This window comes from Gavia stellata, chromosome 14, assembly GCF_030936135.1.
Source record: "Gavia stellata isolate bGavSte3 chromosome 14, bGavSte3.hap2, whole genome shotgun sequence".
Classification (NCBI taxonomy): Eukaryota; Metazoa; Chordata; class Aves; order Gaviiformes; family Gaviidae; genus Gavia; species Gavia stellata.
The window spans coordinates 12,233,471-12,251,747 of NC_082607.1; the positions used below are offsets into that span (position 1 = coordinate 12,233,471).

Sequence of the window (18,277 nt, forward strand, 5' to 3'; positions counted from 1 at the left end):
CTCTTGTATACCCTGCTTCTCTCCTTGCTGATTCTGTAAAAGGTCTAATTTCAACAAGCAGCTGCTCTCAGGGCTGAAGTCTGTACTCCGGTGCCCATGGCAATCATCTGTGTCCATCAAGGCTCCCAAGTGCTTCGAAGCTACAGTGAATTGCAGATGTTTGGACTCCTTTGCACATGGATGTTAAGTTTTCCCTTCCACCACCCCTCTCTCAGATGCTCCCCTTCCACATTTTGCTGCCTGTGTTTGCTGCAGCCTATGTTGCCGCACACCTTTCATACCACCATACCGTTAATGAGCATATTGGGCACAGGCCCTGGCTGGCCACCAGGGTGCCCCTCCCACGCAGACGCTAGCAGCTGCCTTCTAATATGTGAAGACATGCTTCACTCAGTCTGTCACGTGAGCCAGTTTTAATATAGGATGCTCTTTCCTTTTGGCTCCCCACAGAGATCACAGGACCCTGTTTAATCCAGCTCCCTGTTGGTGTACGGTTGAGTCATAGGAGGTTTTTCTGTTGCTACATCTAACAGCGCTTTGCTATCAGGAACAGAACATCAACCCGCTTGGCTTGGCTGGGAGTTGGCACTGTCACCCAGCAGCTCTCCTTGTCTGGAAGTTGTTTTGATTCTTTTCTTAGACTTCTCCCTCTCTGTGTCTTTCTCTCTAAAACATTAATTTCCTCTAATTAGAGCCTCCTTAACAATTCTTTTTTCCCCTCTCCTCAGTTAATTTCCTCTAATTAGAACCTCCTTAGTAATTCTGTTGCTAAATCAATTTCCTCAGTTAGAACCACCCGCCATAATTTCTTTCCATCCTTTCAGAAGCTGTCGGAGTAGCTAAGCAAATTATGCTTCTGGGTAACTTTTATCTCTTACTTGGTATTTTAAAAGAAGAACTGTAACAGGTTAGACAGGCACAATTTCGCCTTCCAGAGCTATGCTGGTCTGACCCCATTAGGTTATACTTAGCTGAGTGTTGTACTACTGTGTACTTAATTAGGTGCTCTAGCTGTTCCTCTGGAACCAAGGTAAGGCTGTATTTATGAATGAATTAAACATGACACTTCATTATTCAGATCAGATTTAACAGTGTCAAAATCCATCTTCAAACCAGATCAAATTGCTCTCTAAGAATATGTAAAACCTCCGGCCCCTGTTAGCTGTCCTGTGAGCCAGCCATTCCTAACTTTTTCTCTGCAGCCATGCCAGCTTTCTTCTTGTGGCAAGCAGTTTAAGTACTAATTGTTTCTAAAACATGCTGTTTTAAAAAAGATTTCTTTTTTGTTTGCAATTTACACAGTAAGTAACTGTTAATGGCACATTGCTTTTCACAATCATGCTGTGGGCCACATCAGCAGTTGGTATAAATGGGGAGGCAGCTGGTCTACACATTATGGACCTTGGGCCTGAGTTTCCTCTTCTGCATTATGCAGTTTCTTCCCAGTTGAGACTGTATTACGCATTTCTCTAGCCCTTTAAGATGGACTGTAAGAATCCATGTCACTATGCCTGACTTTCCTGAAATCTACCAAGGATGACACGCTCCATTTCCTGATTTTGGGAAGAAAAGGGCCAAGTGTTGGTGGCAGCGGGGAGGAAACATACAGTTTTAGTGAAGTCTGTTTTTTAATGTAATTATTTAAGAAAAAGAAGGAAACATACATGAGCTGCAAGAATGCTCTCTCCCCACCACTGGTAAGGTGCAGCACTGGTAGCTGATCGTGTTCTCTTTTCTAGTACCCTTTTCTCAGGTTATCACCTACTACTAAGCACAGATCTGATGGTTTCAGCAAGTGTTGCAAAGGAGAGCAGTGCCCTGCTCTGATGCATGGTACAGTAGAGCCCAGCCCACATGAGACAGGCCAAAGAAAGCTACCTCACAACTGGCTCATGAGACTGCTTCTGGTCTTTGTAGCGTAAGGACTTTCTCCCTCTTTTGACTATCTGTGCACAACGTAAGCTGCGTAACCTGCTCAAAGTCCTGATCTCAAAGCAGAATATCACCATGGGCCCTGAAGAGTCTGCTCCAGTAAGGCAGAGGGGCCCTTCAAACTTGTGAAGTGCTTTTTACCACCACCTGTAAGAATCAGCAGTGCCTCAGTGGGTGGATGCCTTGGGTGCCACTTGGTAGAACAAGTGGAGTGATCCATGAGGAATGCTCCGCAGATATTCTACAGGGAGCTGGTGGAGGCTTGCAGCTACTCCATCCTTCTCAGTGCCACTGTCAGCTTTCTGGGCAGGTTCAAAACATTTTAGCCAAGCCCAGCTACTGTGGGAAAGCTGTACTGCTACCCTCTTTTACACTTCCTTCCTTCTGACCTTTCCAAGCCTCTATCACTCCACAAAGTCTATTCTGGTGGAAGTGGTGCAGAAGTTGTAAGATCTACTTTATTTCCTTTGCAGTCTTAATAACTATGCAGAAAACTCCATTTGCCATCACTTCCCATGGAATTTTGGAGTAGGATTGGATGGAAAAATGAAACGCATTAAGGTTTTTGTTTTTGACAGAATCCCTAATGTTTGAGATGGGTATAGGATGTTTTTGGGTAATCTTACAAAGAGTAAAATGCTGGTGGTGCTGGAGAGGGAGTTGTTTGGGAAGGGTAGAATCTCTAAAAAGATATGTTAGAAGGCTAAAAAAAAGCTGTCTGGTTCTTCTCAGAAGAGATGAGAGAGCAGGAAGAGGGAATCACCAGGTTGGATTGTTCAGACTGACAATCGACTACAATGGAAGAGATGCTGTTCTCTATGCTCCTTGAGAAGCCCGTCTTGCTGGTCTGGAGTCCATTCCAGCTGAGGACAAAGAACAGCTAGAGATAGAGATAGGCAATCCAGTATACAATGTTGAAGAGCAGGAAGGCGGTGGGGAAGAAGACACGAGAGTAGGAGTCCAGGCGGGAGATGTGAATGCGGACCCTTCCCTCCCGCCACATTCCTGTCTGACAGTCCTCAATGCAGCAGAAGAACCTCTCACATTCCTTTCCTTCCAGGCATGGGGAGCCAGGGTCTTCATCCTCATCCTCCTCTATCTCTGGGGGCCAGTGCATGATGTTGTTGATGTTGATGGTGGTAAAGGATGGCATCACCTGAGCACCAGCAGGCGGCTGCAATGAGGAGGGGGAGGTGGGTTAAAGGGAAGGAAAAGGCAAGAAAACATGTTCTAGATACCAAAACTCATCCAACTGGCAATAGATCAGTTCATAGCATAGGTGCAGTTCAATGAAGGCGGATGACTGATCATCCCCCATCTCTTGCATCTGGTTGTAAATCACCACCTTGGCATGCTGTGGGGACTGGCAGCTCCCTGCATGATAGTGAGTTTTCTCCCTGGCACCCGAGGGCATAGCCCTAGTCAGCAAAGATCTAATTGCTCTGATTCCCCATGTCTAATCACTAACAGTAAATGCAGAAACAGGACCTGTTTGGCTTCAGCTGTGCTAGCCTCTTCCCTCATTCCCCTGAGTTCAGCTGTCTCTGAAGACACAGCACACAGTCCAGATGTGTCTTCTGGTTACTGTCAGTTGCTGGAGAAAAGCTGGGGAAAGGCTGTGTGTGACTCATAACCTCTTGGCCCAGGAGAAGAGGCCTCATGGAAGAGCTCTCTCCACCCGTGCTGGGAAACAAGGCTAGCACGGAGGAGATCTGTCTTTTTTGGCTTCAGTTCTGTCCCAATTCAGAGGCCTGTTTCAGCTGATGTGTCCGAAGTACCTGCCATGAGCTTGGGCAGATTTCAGGAGGGTGATGACCACTCTGGGTTCACTATCCCCACACTCAGGAGGTCTTCTGATGGACAGACCACAAAAGAAAGTAGATTTCTGCATCTCTGTGACCTAAGATACCTCTGTAATCCACAGAAATCAAACCAGTACAGGTGGAAGAACCTGGGTGTGGATAACGCTGTCTTAAAGTGGACATTTACATTTGGTCACGTGAGTCATCCTAAACTGTACAGATAAGCTCTCCAGCAATTTTGAAGAGAGCACAGGGTGCGTGGGTCTGACAGGGACCTCATTGTTTCAGGGGAGCCTCAGCTGCTTTTTCTGATTGTGTCTCACCTTTCAAGTGCTCAGACCCAGCACATAGAGTGGTCTGAGGATCTTATGAACACAGTATGGGTCAGGCACTAAACCATGTCAGCAGTTTCCAATGCAAGCTCAGGAGGGATATTTCTAAATAGCTAAATAGTTCTAACAGCATCTAGTGCTGGACCTACCAGCCTGGCTTTCCTGTTGTTGTGCTCAAGTGGTTTCTTGTTTCCCACCAGGTAGTTGAGTGTAGCGTACTCCATGAGAGCTGCAAAGACGAAGATGAAGCACACAGAGACAAAGAGGTCCATGGCTGTGATATAGGAAACACGGGGAAGGTGCTTGCGGGAGATGGTACTCAGGGTGGTCATTGTTAGCACAGTCGTGATACCTAAGACAGAAAAGAGCTGGTTTAATCAATGAAGAGGAGCACTTCTGTCTTCTACATGCATCCAACCCCCAAAACATCCCCATTTTCCCTCTCCTGTGGGAGAGAAATTCCTCTGGTTGTCTGATCCCATTTTTGCTCTGCCCATTGAGACTCTGGTCTTGAGGTGCCATCTGACAATGCTCTATGGAAGAAGAGCTGTTCAAAACCCAGGTGTCACACAGGCCATCAGTGTGGACTGGTAAAGGAGTGGGGAACTCGGACTCTGCTTAAGGCTGTACGCAGGAACAACTGGGAGAAGAGTCCGAAGGAAGGATGCTAAGAGGCAGTAACACTGGATGGATGGCTTTGGGCAGGCAATGGGTGAGTTGAGATTCAGTCACTGATGTCTGGTTGAGTCAGCAATAAGCATGGCAATGTCTCAGATGACACAGGACTGCTATTTCTGTGTGATGTGAACCATAGCTGGAATGCAAAGGCCTTTGTTCTTGTTCTCCCTTTGTCTTTGAGCATTTGCTCCCAGGATGAATTCAGCCCAATGCAAAGCTCATCATAGAATAGTTTGGGTTGGAAGGGACATTTAAAGGTCATCTAGTCCAACCCCCCTGCAATGAGCAGGGACATCTTCAACTACATCAGGTTGCTCAGAGCCCAGTCCAACCTGACCTTGAATGTTTCCAGGGATAGGGCATCTACCACCTCTCTGGGCAACCTGTGCCAGTGTTTCACCACCCTCATCGTAAAAAATTTCTTCCTTATATCTAGACTGAATCTACTCTCTTTTAGTTTAAAACCATTACCCTTTGTGCTATTGCTACAGGCCCTATTAAAAAGTCTGTCCCCATCTTTCTTATAAGCCCCCTTTAAGTACTGAAAGGCCATAATAAGGTCTCCCCGGAGCCTTCCCTTCTCCAGGCTGAACAACCCCAACTCTTTCAGCCTTTCCTCATAGGAGAGGTGTTCCAGCCCTCTATTCATTTTCATGGCTCTCCTCTGGACCCACTCCAACAGGTCCATGTCTTTCCTGTGCTGAGGACTCCAGAGCTGGACACAGTACTCCAGGTGGGGGCTCACCAGAGTGGAGTAGAGGGGCAGAATCACTTCCCTTGACCTGCTGGCCATGCTTCTTTTGATGCAGCCCAGGATGCAGTTGGCTTTCTGGCCTGTGAGCACACATTGCCGGCTCATGTCCAGCTTTTCATCCACCAGTACACCCAAGTCCTTCTCTGCAGGGCTGCTCTCAATCCCTTCAGCCCCCAGTCTGTGTTGATACTGGGGTTGCCCCAACCCAGGTGCAGGACCTTGCACTTGGCCTTGTTGAACCTCATGAGATTCACATGGGCCCACTTCTTGAGCTTTTTCAGGTCCCTCTGGATGGCGTTCTGTCCCTCAGTCATGTCAACTGCACCACTCAGCTTGGTGTCATCTGCAAACTTGCTGAGGGTGCTCTCATTCCCACTGTCTATGTCATTGATGAAGATATTAAACAGTGCTGGTTCCAATACAGACCCCTGAGGGACACCACTTGTCACTGATCTCCATCTGGACATTGAGCCATTGACCACTACCCTCTGGATGTGACCATCCAACCAATTCCTTATCCACCAAACAGTCCATCCATCAAATCCCTATCATCTCTCCAATTTAGAGGGAAGGATGTTGTGGGGGACTGTGTCAAAGGCCTTACAGAAGTCTGGATAGATGACATCAGTAGCTCTTCCCTTGTCCACTGATGTAGTCAACTCATAGAAGGCCACTAGGCTGGTCAGGCAAGACTTGCCCTTGGTGAAGCCATGCTGGCTGTGTCAAATCATATCCCTGTCCTCCATGTGCCTTAGCATAGCTTTTAGGAGGATCTGTTCCATGATCTTCCCAGGCACAGAGGTGAGACTGACAGGTCTGTAGTTCCCAGGGTCCTCCTTTCTACCCTTTTTAAAAATGGGTGCAATGTTTCACTTTTTCCAGTGACTGGGGACTTCACCTGACTGCCATGACTTTTCAAATGTCATGGAGAGTGGCTTGGCAACTACATCAGCCAATTCCCTCAGGACTCTGGGATGCATCTCATCAGATCCCGTAGACTTAGGTATGTTCAGGTTCCTCAGGTGGTCACGAACCTGATCTTCTCTTACAGTGAGAGGGACTTTGCTCCCCCTGTCTTGCAGTCCATCCACTTGAGAGGTGTGGAAAGAAGTTGTCAGTGAAGACTGAGGCAAAAAAGTTGTTGAGTACCTCAGCCTTCTCCTTGTCCGTTGTTACCAGTTTGCCAGTCATGTTCGTCAGGGGGATACACTTTCTTTGACCTTCCTTTTCTGGCTGACATACCTATAGAAGCCCTTCTTACTGTTCTTTGCATTCCTTGCCAAGTTCAGCTCCATCTGCGCTTGGGCCTTTCTGACCCCATCCCTACACAATTGGATAATGTCCCTATACTCCTCCCAGGATACCTGTCATTCACAGAATCACAGAATCATTAAGGTTGGAAAAGACCTGTAAGATCATCAAGTCCAACCATCAACCCAACACCACCATGCCCACTAAACCATGTCCCACACTGCCACGTCCACATGTTCCTTGAACACCTCCAGTGATGGTGACTCCACCACCTCCCTGGGCATTCCCTTCTTGCTCTTTAGTTTGACCAGCAGGTCTTGACTCAGCCATGCCTGTCTCTTGCCTTCCTTTCCTGATTTCTTACACCTGGGATCAAGAGCCCTTGCGCTCTATGGAAAGTGTCCTTAAAGTTCTGCCAGCTCTGTTCTGCTCCCTTGTCCCTGAGGGAAGTTTTGCAGGGGGTCCTATTGACTAACTCCTTGAACAGCTGGAATTTTGCTTTCCTAAAATTCAGGGTCCTGACTTCACTCTTCACCTGACCCATGTCCCTTAGGACTGCGAACTCCACCAGTGTATGATCACTGCAGCCCAGGCTGCCTCCAATCTTGATGTCACCAATTAGCTCACTTGCGTTGATGACCAACAGGTCCAGTATCGCATCCCCTCTGGTAGGGCTGTCTATTACCTGACTTAACAAGTTATCCTCAATGCCCTCCAGGAGTCTCCTGGATTGCCTACAGCTCGCTGTGCTACTTTTCCAGTGGATGTCGGAGTGGTTGAAGTCCCCCAGCAGAATGAGAGCCTGTGAGCGCGATGCCTCCTGCACCTGGAGTAAGAAGGCTTCGTCAATAGGCTCCCCTTGATCGAGTGGCCTGTAGTAGACAACAACCACGAGGTTCCCTTTGTTGCCTTTGTCTCTAATTCTTACCCATAAGCTTTCAACCTGCTCGTGGCTATTCTTCAGAGACAGCTCTTCACAATCTATCCACTTCTTGATGTAGAGGGCAAGTGGGTAGGAGATGATAAGGAATCTCTTTTGATTTGAATGGGGCTTGGAATTGTTTTTGCAGCAGCAGTAATGCTCACAGACCTGTTTCCAGAGATGAAGTATCAGGAGCCAACAAAGGATCAGTTGCAAGAGTTGGTATTGTGATCTCATCCACTGCTTTTTAGGATGTGGACAAGAAGCAGGAACTCCATCTGTTCCTCCTTCTCTAGCATTCATCTAAATCCACCTGCCACCCTTTCCTGGGCTCTGGGTGGGAGCATGGCAAGAGATTTTCATATTTTCCTGCTGTATTTGCATTAGCAGATGTGATGTGACGTGACTTCCCATATATTTGAAATGTCAATGGAACTGGTCCGGTTTACATCTCCCTGACAGGCTTGAAATGTACTGGGGATCATTTGTATTAAGTACAACAGGGGCTGTGGAGAGAATACGTTACTCTTGATGTGCTGAGATCCCTTCCCACAGAGAGGGGCCCCCTTCCTGGGAAGCTTGCCTTTGTTGTTTGAGAAAGCCACCATAGTGGTATCAGCCATGCAGAACATTTTGCCTCTTGCTGTTCATTCCTTAACCAGCCACGTACTATGGTGTACCTTCATTGCCATTGGAAATGACACCCCACTCCTCCTCCTGCTCTCTCCATGAGCACCAAAGAAATTGATTTTGATAGAGAGGTGGAGAGAGATGGTCAGAATGGATGGGCTCTGAATAGCCCTGCCTGATGCTGATGGCCACTCACCTCTCCTCTCCCTCCCGGCAGAGGCCTGCAGGCAGGGCTGGAAACTCTACCTCCAATTAAAGGGAAAGTCAGCAGCGCTGATGGGAAGGACAGTGCTGGGAAGCAGAGCTCATTACAAAATGCAGATACAGCCAAAGTGCATTAAAGATTCGTAAAGACCTCTCTAGCACCTGTCAGAGCAGGATTCAATCCACATAAGCTTTTTCCTGTCTCAATGAGCTCCTGCAGGTTGCTGAGAAAATCTAAACAATAGGCAGAGCTGTTGCCTCATCCTGGACTCCCACTGTGGTGTGACTGACAGAGAAAGGCTGTACCTACAGGGCTTCCACATCCTGCCAGAGCTTGGGACTCTATGGATACAGCAGAGCAACTTTGCTCATTACCCTACAACCTTCATGTCACTGGTCCTACACTGAACCCTTGAAAAGTCATGAGGAAATGCAGAATACATGCATGTGACAGGAACCCTTTGGCCAGTGTTGCAATGCCACAGCTCACCCCTTCCCTCTCCCTTTCAGCACATGAGAATACCACATTGTCCACTTGGAAAAGACTGTGTTCAGGTCTCAGATCAAGGTCTGAAAGTGTTGTGCTATCCTGAAATAATCCAGTAGTCCAAGCTAGCACAGCTGGAGATTCAGTTGAGCTTCAGGATAGTGTTACAAACAGAAAGACGGAGGAGTGGACTATCCTCCAGTAAGAGAATAATGCCAGAAAATGGCAAAGTGCTGTAGGAGATTTTGTACTCCAACACTGCCAGTCTGCCAGCCTTGTAGAGTTCAACAAGCATCAGACATGCAACAACCTGTCTCTTACCCAGAGATGTCCTGGCTGGCGTAGAGTCTCTCTTGATCCAGAAGGAAACCCAGGAAAGAACAACAGTCAGGATGCAGGGAATGTAGGTCTGAATGGCAAAATAACCCATACGTCTACTTAGATCAAAAGAAACTGTCATCACCATGTATTCCCCTAGGAAAAAGCAACAGAGACATTGGAATCATAACATGTGGCTTCCCAAAACACAAAAATCAGCAAAGTTTCAGAATTGGGAGTGTTTCTAATGAGGTTTTCTTGTTGTTTTAAGTGCCTGTCTGGCTGGTTTTGTGGCTGGCTTTGTGGCTGCCCAGATTGTTAGCTTCATGGACAGCTGTGTGGCTGGCTGAGTAGGTTTGGTGACTCTCTGGCATTGTGGCTGGCTTGCTGGTTTTGTGGCTAGTGGACTCTGTGGCTACATGGCTGGCTCTGTGGCTGTCTGATCTAATGACTTTGTGACTAATTTAAGAGCTGACTTTGTGGTTGCCCAGCTAGCTATCTGCCTTGCTGGCTATGTGGCCACCAGGCTGCATTGGTACTGGCCTGGCTGTGTGTCCAAGCACACTGAAAAGCACACTGTCTGGAAAAGTTTGAGGGAAGTAACTACAGAGAGTATTCATCTTCAGGTGATTGCTGCAAGGGTTTCTTTTCTATAGAAGCTATTTAGCTGTGCAGGCTACATGGCCTGGCTTGTCGACTAACTACCTGAGCTGTGACAAAGGAGGTGTCCTTCAGTCACTTTCATCGTGACTCTGGTTCTGCCCCTGGAAAAGGCATGTGGTGCTGTACATCCTAATTGCTCATTTGGCAACTTACAGCTGAAGTTCCTCCTCTTTTTCAGAGGCTCTTAGTGAGTATTGGGAGAAAGCCACCCAACAGCTCTAGGGTTAAGATGGAGCTTGTAAGCAATTACCAAAAAAGAGAATTACAAACGTCAGACAGCCACTGGTGCATTCAAGACACTTTCACTGCACCACTTCTTGTCCCAGTTTGTGCTGCCTTTCTAGCCCGGTTAGAGGCTGGCTGCTGGTGTTGGCAACAGCAGCTTTCTGCAGAGTGGGAGAAGCACTACCTGAACTTGCTGCTTCAGAGGGCTTAAAAATATGAGCTCACCCCACCTGCAGGAACCCAAAGAGGCTTTCCTCAGTTGTCTGTGGGAAGGAAAGGGGATGTGAGCTATTATGAGGAAGAGGAGCTGAAGGGCCTCCATTCCTTGGTTTCTTCACACATGCAGCCTTGTCCTGTCTCTTGAAGCATAATTCAGGTGTTCATCAGCCCCACACAACTTTACAGAAGGAAAGATTGAGACCTGCAAGTTTGGATTTCCCCACCCCTGTTCCAATTATGAGCATCACCCAGGGATCACATAGTATGCATATACTGCAGCAAGAGGGAATCTGAGCTCCATCTCCTCTCCCTCCTGACCCTTCAGTTAGGGATAGCTTCATTCACGTCAGCATTGTCACCCCACAGTTCACAGATGTCAGTGGTTCTGGCCTACCCCTGCTTCGTCTTCCCCTCAGCCTTCATCTCCACCACTTCTGCCCCCTCTAGCAAAGGTCGATCCCTTCATCCTTACGTTTCTCTAACTGTGCTGGTGTGACCTTCCTTCCCCACCATTGTGGAGCTGTCTGATGACTCCTTTGCCTCCCACAAGGTCTCCAACATACTGACATTTCTGTGGGCTGTCTCCCTTTGCCTTACCTGCCCCAGTCCTGAGAACTTCCGAGGTGTTCCTCAGCCCCGTGAAGTCAAACTGGTAGAGCCTCCAGGTGCGCTGGTCGGAGACCTCAATGGAGTAACGCCTCCAGCGATAGACAATCTCCTCGCGTGGGTAGCCATCTGGGAAAAGGGGCAAGGACATCAATGAAAGAGTATGTCATGTGCCTCCACCTCATTCACCACCCTGACTGCAAAAGCACTGGCATCTCACTCTAGCTGTTTTGTAAACATGACGCATTCGGGCAGGTATATCAGATGCCTTTTGTTTAGATGCCCTTAGGCATCCCCACATGCAATGGGATTAAGGGACAGCATCTTCCCTTGTGGGCTGCTTCAAATCCTAGGGATGGGAAAAGCAATGCTAGAAACGGAGCCTTTCTAAGGACTGCACTGGTGGGAATGAGACTTGGCTTGTTGTAAGAGAACTCCCCCAGCCTGAAATCTTAAGGGTTTTAGCTCCCTGGGGCAGCATGGGGCCTTCACCACTCCTCATGACTACCTACCCTTCCCAGGCATGAGTATACCAGGAATACAAAGCTGCCAACATAGGAGGTAGCATGGCTGTGGCTGCTCTGACTCTCTCTGTACCTCTCACCATGGGAGCTGATCTATGTATGGAAAAGAAGGGGTGCATTCTCCATCGAGAAGGAGACCTGGCTCCTGCAGGCTGGAGCATGGCTTCTCCTGGCTCTGGCTTTCTTGGCAAAGAAACAAGCCTACTGTGAAGCAGGGACCTTGACACCTACGAGAGAGTTCTTCAGAGGAGGGAAGGAGCAAGAGCTTGGCAGCTAACTGAAAGTGTGTTTCTAATTATCAAGCATGTATGGCATGTACTGTTAATTAGCAAAGACTGAGGGATGGTGGAAGATGAGGGGATGGTATCTCCTCAGCATGCTGCCTCCCTCTGAAGCACCTCAGAGCCACGTGAGGTGAATCTCTGCAGTGGCAGGGGCAGTGGGGGAGGCCAACCCGAGCTAAGATAACTAAATTACATTTCCAACAAATGCATGAGGATAGGAATCTCTTGGTGCAGAAAGGGTCCCTGCAAAATTACCAGTGGAGATGTGCCAACATCAGCAGCCCTATCTGCTGATGAGAATGGACAAGTGGGGACTGAGGGGGCAGGTCTGAGTAACCCTCCTTTGTGATGGCCTTGGGTGCATGAAATGGGCCTGTCAGTGGGCTGAGGTCTGGAAAGCCAAGCTGCACCTTCAGAGAGTGGGAGAAGGGGGAAGATGCAAGGCAGGACAGGTGCCATTTGTCTGCTAGCTGAAGGGATATATTCTGCCTAGTAGGTCAGAATGACCAGAAGGTCAGTGAAATAATCACCTCCAACCATCCACCCAAATTAAGGAGAAACTCAGAGGTGCTGTGAATCTGTCCCTGAAGACCTCTGCTAGCCCAGGAGTGGGAGGATGCTTCAGGGCATGATGGGTAATGGCCCAGGAAAAGAGTCATAGACATTAGGTGAAAAATGTAGCTAAAAGGGAGGATGGTCTCCCCAGAAGAGTTTTACTTTACTGAGGTTTCTCTACTTGCCTTCTAAAACTATTTTAAAAATATGTATACTCACAACTGGAAAAAACCAAAGGGCAGGAATGAGTGTCCATTGGGAAATTCTGCAGCTGGAGCAGACATTCAGCCTCGATCGTCAGCCTGAGAGAGGAACAGAGAGAGAGAGGGAGACTGAGATTTTGTGTTGGTGAAGGTGGTTTGATTCCAAGAAAATGTGACAGAGGGATTCTCGCTTCCTTGAGAGAGAAACACTAATTTGTTGAAGATCAGTCTGTTTGCAGGAACATTTCAAAACAGCAGCAAAACAAAACATATGTTTGGATATTTTCAAAGTGAGAAAAAACATCTAATTTTCACATTCAAAAAGCCTTTTTGTTTAGTGAGCTTTTCAGATTCATTTATGGGAGTGAGAATTTATGGGAAAAAAGGCCAAATATTTATTATCAGAATGAAATAGCTGGACTGACCAACATAAACTATCAGACGATTTTGGTTTAGGAAACCATTTGTAGTTTTGACTTTTTTCTAGGTATGATATGGAAAACCAGTGATTTTTTGGAAGCCTTCATCCTGGGAAGAAGCAGCCCATTCTGCAATCAGTACTGCATGTGTACTCCCATCAGCACTGGGAGACATCTTCACTACTCTGTCCCAGGGCATCTGGAAACCTCCTCTACTTTGATTAGCTCCTTGTTCCCTCACCTCAGCAGCCAGCTTCAGTGCCTGCTGGATGTACCTGAGTGTGTAGAGCACTTTTCCGTCATTCCAGATGCGGAGGAGCTGATTAGGAGTGGTTATCCAGTGGGAATCGGCTCGCTTGGAGTTCCTAAAAAAGGTATCTGGGATCCAGATGCGGCTCACCATGTTGGTGTTCAGTGTGAGGGCCTTCAAGGTGCTGTTGAAACGAAGACGCCGGTCATACCACGTCTGAGCAAAGAAGATATCAATGGTGTATTCCTGTGAAAGAGAAGGAAGAACATGTTTTTCTGAGAGGGATTCGGGCAAAGCAGAGCCCTGTCCTCTGGTCTGCAGGCCACCGTTTTGGAGTTATAGCCAGAACATTTGCTTTTTAAGTCTGGCAGCAGGTGTTGGTGACCACTGATACCTTTCCAGCCTCATCTTTAGCTCGGGGGCAGGACATCCATGGCACACTTAGGAAGAGCCAAAGACTGTGTGTTGACTGATGGGCTGAGCCATAGCATGTTTGGCCTGACCCATGCCTGGAAAGCCAAGACTATATGAACAAGGGCTTGGGCTTCCTCTTGATGGACTACTCAAGCCAAACACTCCTTTTAAGCACAGGCATGAAGGGGCAGTGTGGATGTTGGCTGAATTCAGTCCTCAGTTCAGCTACACGTTTCAAACACAGGCAAGGAGAGCTGCTCACCAGGTTACCAGAGAAGGCAAGCAGACAGCTCTTTCTGTTATTTATGAGGATACAGCCCAGGAGTGCTTCGTACACCTAATTTGTACATATAGCAATAGTAGTGTTGTGCATAAACCTACTGAGAATCCATCCTTTGCTGCAGGACTTATACTGTAAATGGTTTGTATGAAAAACTGGGGCAGATACCCCTTGCTGAAGATTAGAAAAAGAAGCTGGGGCAGGGGCTGCTATGGACCCAGCTCTCGGTGCAACCAGTTGAAAATCTTGAGTCTTTTGCAGACAGAAAACAGAGTTTCCACCATATTGAGGACCTTTGGTTTTGGTGAGAGACAGGGTGTCCTAGCTCACCCACAACTAGTATTTCTGGGAGGCAGCATCTGTCTGGATTGGACCGGCACTAGTCCACATCATTAGCCCACTGTTCTGCTGCTTGCTGCTGCAAGCCAATTTGCTCCTTACCCTCTTTTTCAGCCTGCCAGACAAGGTGCTAATTAGTGCCATGCAGGAGCATGTCTGGCACTCAGTGGCTGTCTGAACCAGACCCCCAAATCCAGTTCCACCAGCCCATACAGCTGTAACCTGCACCTGACAGCTCCTCTCTGACTTGGACTTTGCTCCCTTTCCCTCCCCCATGACCACAGAGGCATTGTCTCCCTCTCTCCTGTGGGTAGAGATGAACAATGTCTGACTTGGCCATCTCTCCTTCCCATTCTCCTCCTCCCTCTATTCATTTATCTCGGTCGAATTTTTATGACTGCAGCACATCCTCCCTCTGCTGCCCTCGCTGCTGGTTCAGACCCAACTTCCTCAAACCATGCTGTTAAAATAGACGTGGCGCTCTTAGCGCACTCCCTTGGACAGCATGTCCTGCCTGGGGAGGCAGAGGAGGGCAGCACATGACTCCCCGTTTCATTTTCCTCACTCTCACTCCACTGTCAGCCAACCGGTGATGAGTGATTGGTACCGAAAACGGCCCTTGCATAGGAATGAGATCATGAGAAAAGAGCATTTGCCATCAGGCAGTCAAGTCACTCTCTGGGCTGATCCTTCACCCTGGTTAGACACAGGGATGAGCAAAGGTGATGGGGATGAGGTCCTAACATATCTCTAAATGGGGACAGATGCAGCACATCCGAAGAGATGACGTTGCCTGTACAGTTCATTCAAAACAGACATGAGGAGACACAGAGCTAGGATAGCAGCAGCCCTCAAAGCCAAGCGCACAAGCATGGCCACTGCCTGAAAACAGAAGGTGGGGAGAGCCCATCCAGCATCTGAATGCTCTGGATCGCACTGGGTACTGCTTGGACATAGGGCATGTGATGATGAAGGCATGGATCAGGTTGTGAAACAGTAGAATGGAGCCCACAGGCGGGCAAAGAAGCATTGGCACAGCAGGGACAAGATGAGGTAATGGCAGCCCAGGAAAACAACGTATATGGGGAGGGCTGACTTTATTCTGCTTGGGGCCATTTTCTTTTCTTTGCCAGCTGTTGGGGCCAAAATAACACAACATTTGACATATTCTCCCCCAATCCTGCAAACCCTGTTTGAGCCAGTATGAGCTTACGTTGCTCCTGTTCAGCAATATCTCTGGTGTAGGAGAAAGCAACCAAAAATGCAATGATAAATCCATGTTAGATGCCACTGTCAGTTTTTAACTTGTAACTGGAGTCACTTGTGAGAGCTCGCTTCTGGGCTGGCTGCTCATGCCAGATGTCCTGCTGTAAAGTTCAGCATTCAGGTCTGGGATAACCAATGCTAATGTTTCGGGAGAGCGGAGAGTCAGCTATCCCAGCGGGTTAGTATTTGTTGTCAAGCCCAGATTTTCAGAAAGGAGCTCCTCTTATGCCATTCATAGCCAGCCTTTGCAAAAGGTGTAGTGCACAAGTCATCCATCTTTTCTGAAAAATCTGAGCTGTATTGTCACTGTCCTGTGGTTTGATCTAATTTCAGTGGCTATTATAAGCTATTATAAGCACACCTATTCATGAGGAAGAACTTACTAGCTGAGCTGGCTCCCTTGCCTTTAGGTGCGGAACCCATTGGGAAGTGTTGGCATTTACAAATGTATTTTCATTCAGAATTATCTGAGGCAAGATTTATACAAAAATGCTCTGGCCTTTGGGAGCACTTTTACCCTTCCAATTCTCTCCCCCATCCCACTGGGGAGGAGTGAGCAAGCGGCTGTGTGGTGCTTAGTTGCTGGCTGGGGTTAAATCACAACAGTTCCTGAAGACTTAGCACCTGTTCCCATCAGGCATGGTTTACATTGATGCTGAGGCACCTTGCACGACTGCGGCCCTGCACTGATCAGCTGTGGGATAGGGGACAGTGCTCAGACCCTTCTCTGAGCATTAATCAGATCCCCCTTAGCTGTAGGCATCTGACCAAGGTGATTAAAATAGGAGGTGTTTGACCATGGGTTCCCTACAGCCATTGGAGAGGGGTAAGCACTTCTGGAGGGAGATCACAATATGAAGCAGTCCAACTTGTCTTCTGGAAATGCCTCACACTCTTACTTACCTTAGAAGAGTCCAGGCTGATCAAGGCTGAATAGCTGAAGTTTGGCAGGATGAGCTCAGCCCCTAAAACTTAAGCAGTGCTGTTACTTGAACTCCTGCACCCCTGTCGTTTCTCTCTGCCCCTGATTCATTCTCAAGCATCAGAAAGAGACTTCTCAATACCTCAATTTCCCCATGTGGAAAAAGGTTATTGTAAAATATGCCTCCAACATTACTGTACCATCTGCTCTGCAGCACATGGAGGTTGTTAACTTCTCTGTAAAAGCACAGGCTTTTTAGTGTTTTCAACGGAAGGAGCTAGTGAAATAAGAGGAATCACTCTAAGAGTTAGGTCATGCCATTTGGATCACACATCGGGTAGCACACACATGTTGGCATGCATGCAATATTACATCAAACTTCAGTCATAAAATAATAAATCAAACTATCTCTAAGGTAAACACTGAAGACTGCCTACCCTAAATACTATCATGTGAGTTTATCCAATGCTGAGGAATGCCCTGCAGCATGGCCGCTGCTAGTTGTGTGGGCTCGTGTCCAACTCAGCCTTTCAGCATGTCCCTGCTGGCCCTTGGTCACTGTCATCACCTGGCACTGCTGCACATCACTGATCAGTCCTCGTTTTCCTCATGTGGGCAGCACAGATGCTGGTGGAAAACCAGTTCCAGATAATGGTAAAATCTGAAAACATTTAATGGAAAAAAAGCCTGTCCTATGAAAGACCATTTGTAGGAAATAAGGGGATGTGGAGTTGACAAGAATATTTCATCTTGGAAGAAAAAAATAACAACAAAAAGATTTTACTGCACTCTCAAACCCTTTCATTTTAAAAAACATAGTTTAAGTGAAAAGCTATGGAATTTCTATGTGAAAAGTAATTTCAAAGAAAATCCCAAATTTTTCTATTCAAAAGAAAATGAACAGGTTCAGAAATCAGCCTGTCCCCAGCACAAAAGATTTGGGAGCTGGCCACTGTTCTCATTGTGTGCTACCCTAAGCCCTGTTCCTTGGGTCTTCCCAGCCCCAGCCGTTCTGTCTTAACCTTCCTGGCCCCGGAGCACCTCCCTGCTCCCCATATTGATCTCCTGATAGGGCAAGGACATCCAGCCTGGCCCCAGTTAGCTCCTCCCTGTGCCTCCTCTCTCACCTCTGTGTGTATGTGCACACACATGGGGAATCAGCCCAAATTTCCAGTTGGATTTGGCCCCAGGAACTCTACTCTAGACTAAGTTCCACCCTAGGTTCAGAGCAGATATGAGTTAGGACGACTCAGTTTCAGACTAACAGCTTAAATTCACAGGGTGAGCATGACACAACTTGAAATCAGCAGTTTGTATTTTCAGGTTACCTTATACACCAAATAAACAGCTGTGTGCTGCCAGAAGATCCTTTTCAAATGGCTGAAAGCAAGTTTGTGTGTGCAGTTCAGCTGACCCCTCTCAAGGGTGCAGTTAGTGGGATACAGAGGAGTCGGTACCCCATGGTTCCTCTGTATCCATCTATGAGCTTCTTTCTGTGTTCTTTAAGAGCTCAGCTTTCTGAGAAATGCCAAAGAGAGAAGCAAAGCCATGAGATGAAGATGTCTTAGATGTCTTCCTAAATTAGGATAAAATTAAGGGTTTAGAGGTGTTTTTTGCAACTTCACTTGTATTCAACAGCAACAAGAAAACCTCCAAACAGAAGAGACAGAGACATGGAAACAGGTTCCTCCATTTTCCTCTGCTGGAGAGATAGCTTGGGAAATCCTAAATAACAGTGGGGCTGAGAGATTAATATCCTAGCCAGTCTCATTCTAGCTTTTATTATTCTGATATTTGT

General features: G+C 47.4%; 1 protein-coding gene across 2 annotated transcripts in view; it reads right to left on the minus strand.

Annotated features, from left to right (window-relative positions):
• Nucleotides 1-2,812: 2,812 nt before the first annotated feature.
• The window catches only part of GABRE (gamma-aminobutyric acid type A receptor subunit epsilon), a 37,050-nt gene continuing 21,585 nt past the window's right edge, over nucleotides 2,813-18,277 (minus strand). For both annotated transcript variants that reach the window (XM_059824500.1, XM_059824499.1), the window contains exons 4-9: nucleotides 13,284-13,504; nucleotides 12,606-12,688; nucleotides 11,015-11,152; nucleotides 9,314-9,466; nucleotides 4,216-4,418; nucleotides 2,813-3,106 (exon numbers count right to left, since the gene is read on the minus strand). In XM_059824500.1, coding sequence (XP_059680483.1) covers nucleotides 2,813-3,106; nucleotides 4,216-4,418; nucleotides 9,314-9,466; nucleotides 11,015-11,152; nucleotides 12,606-12,688; nucleotides 13,284-13,504 — 1,092 coding nt within the window. The remainder of the gene's footprint in view (nucleotides 3,107-4,215; nucleotides 4,419-9,313; nucleotides 9,467-11,014; nucleotides 11,153-12,605; nucleotides 12,689-13,283; nucleotides 13,505-18,277) is intronic.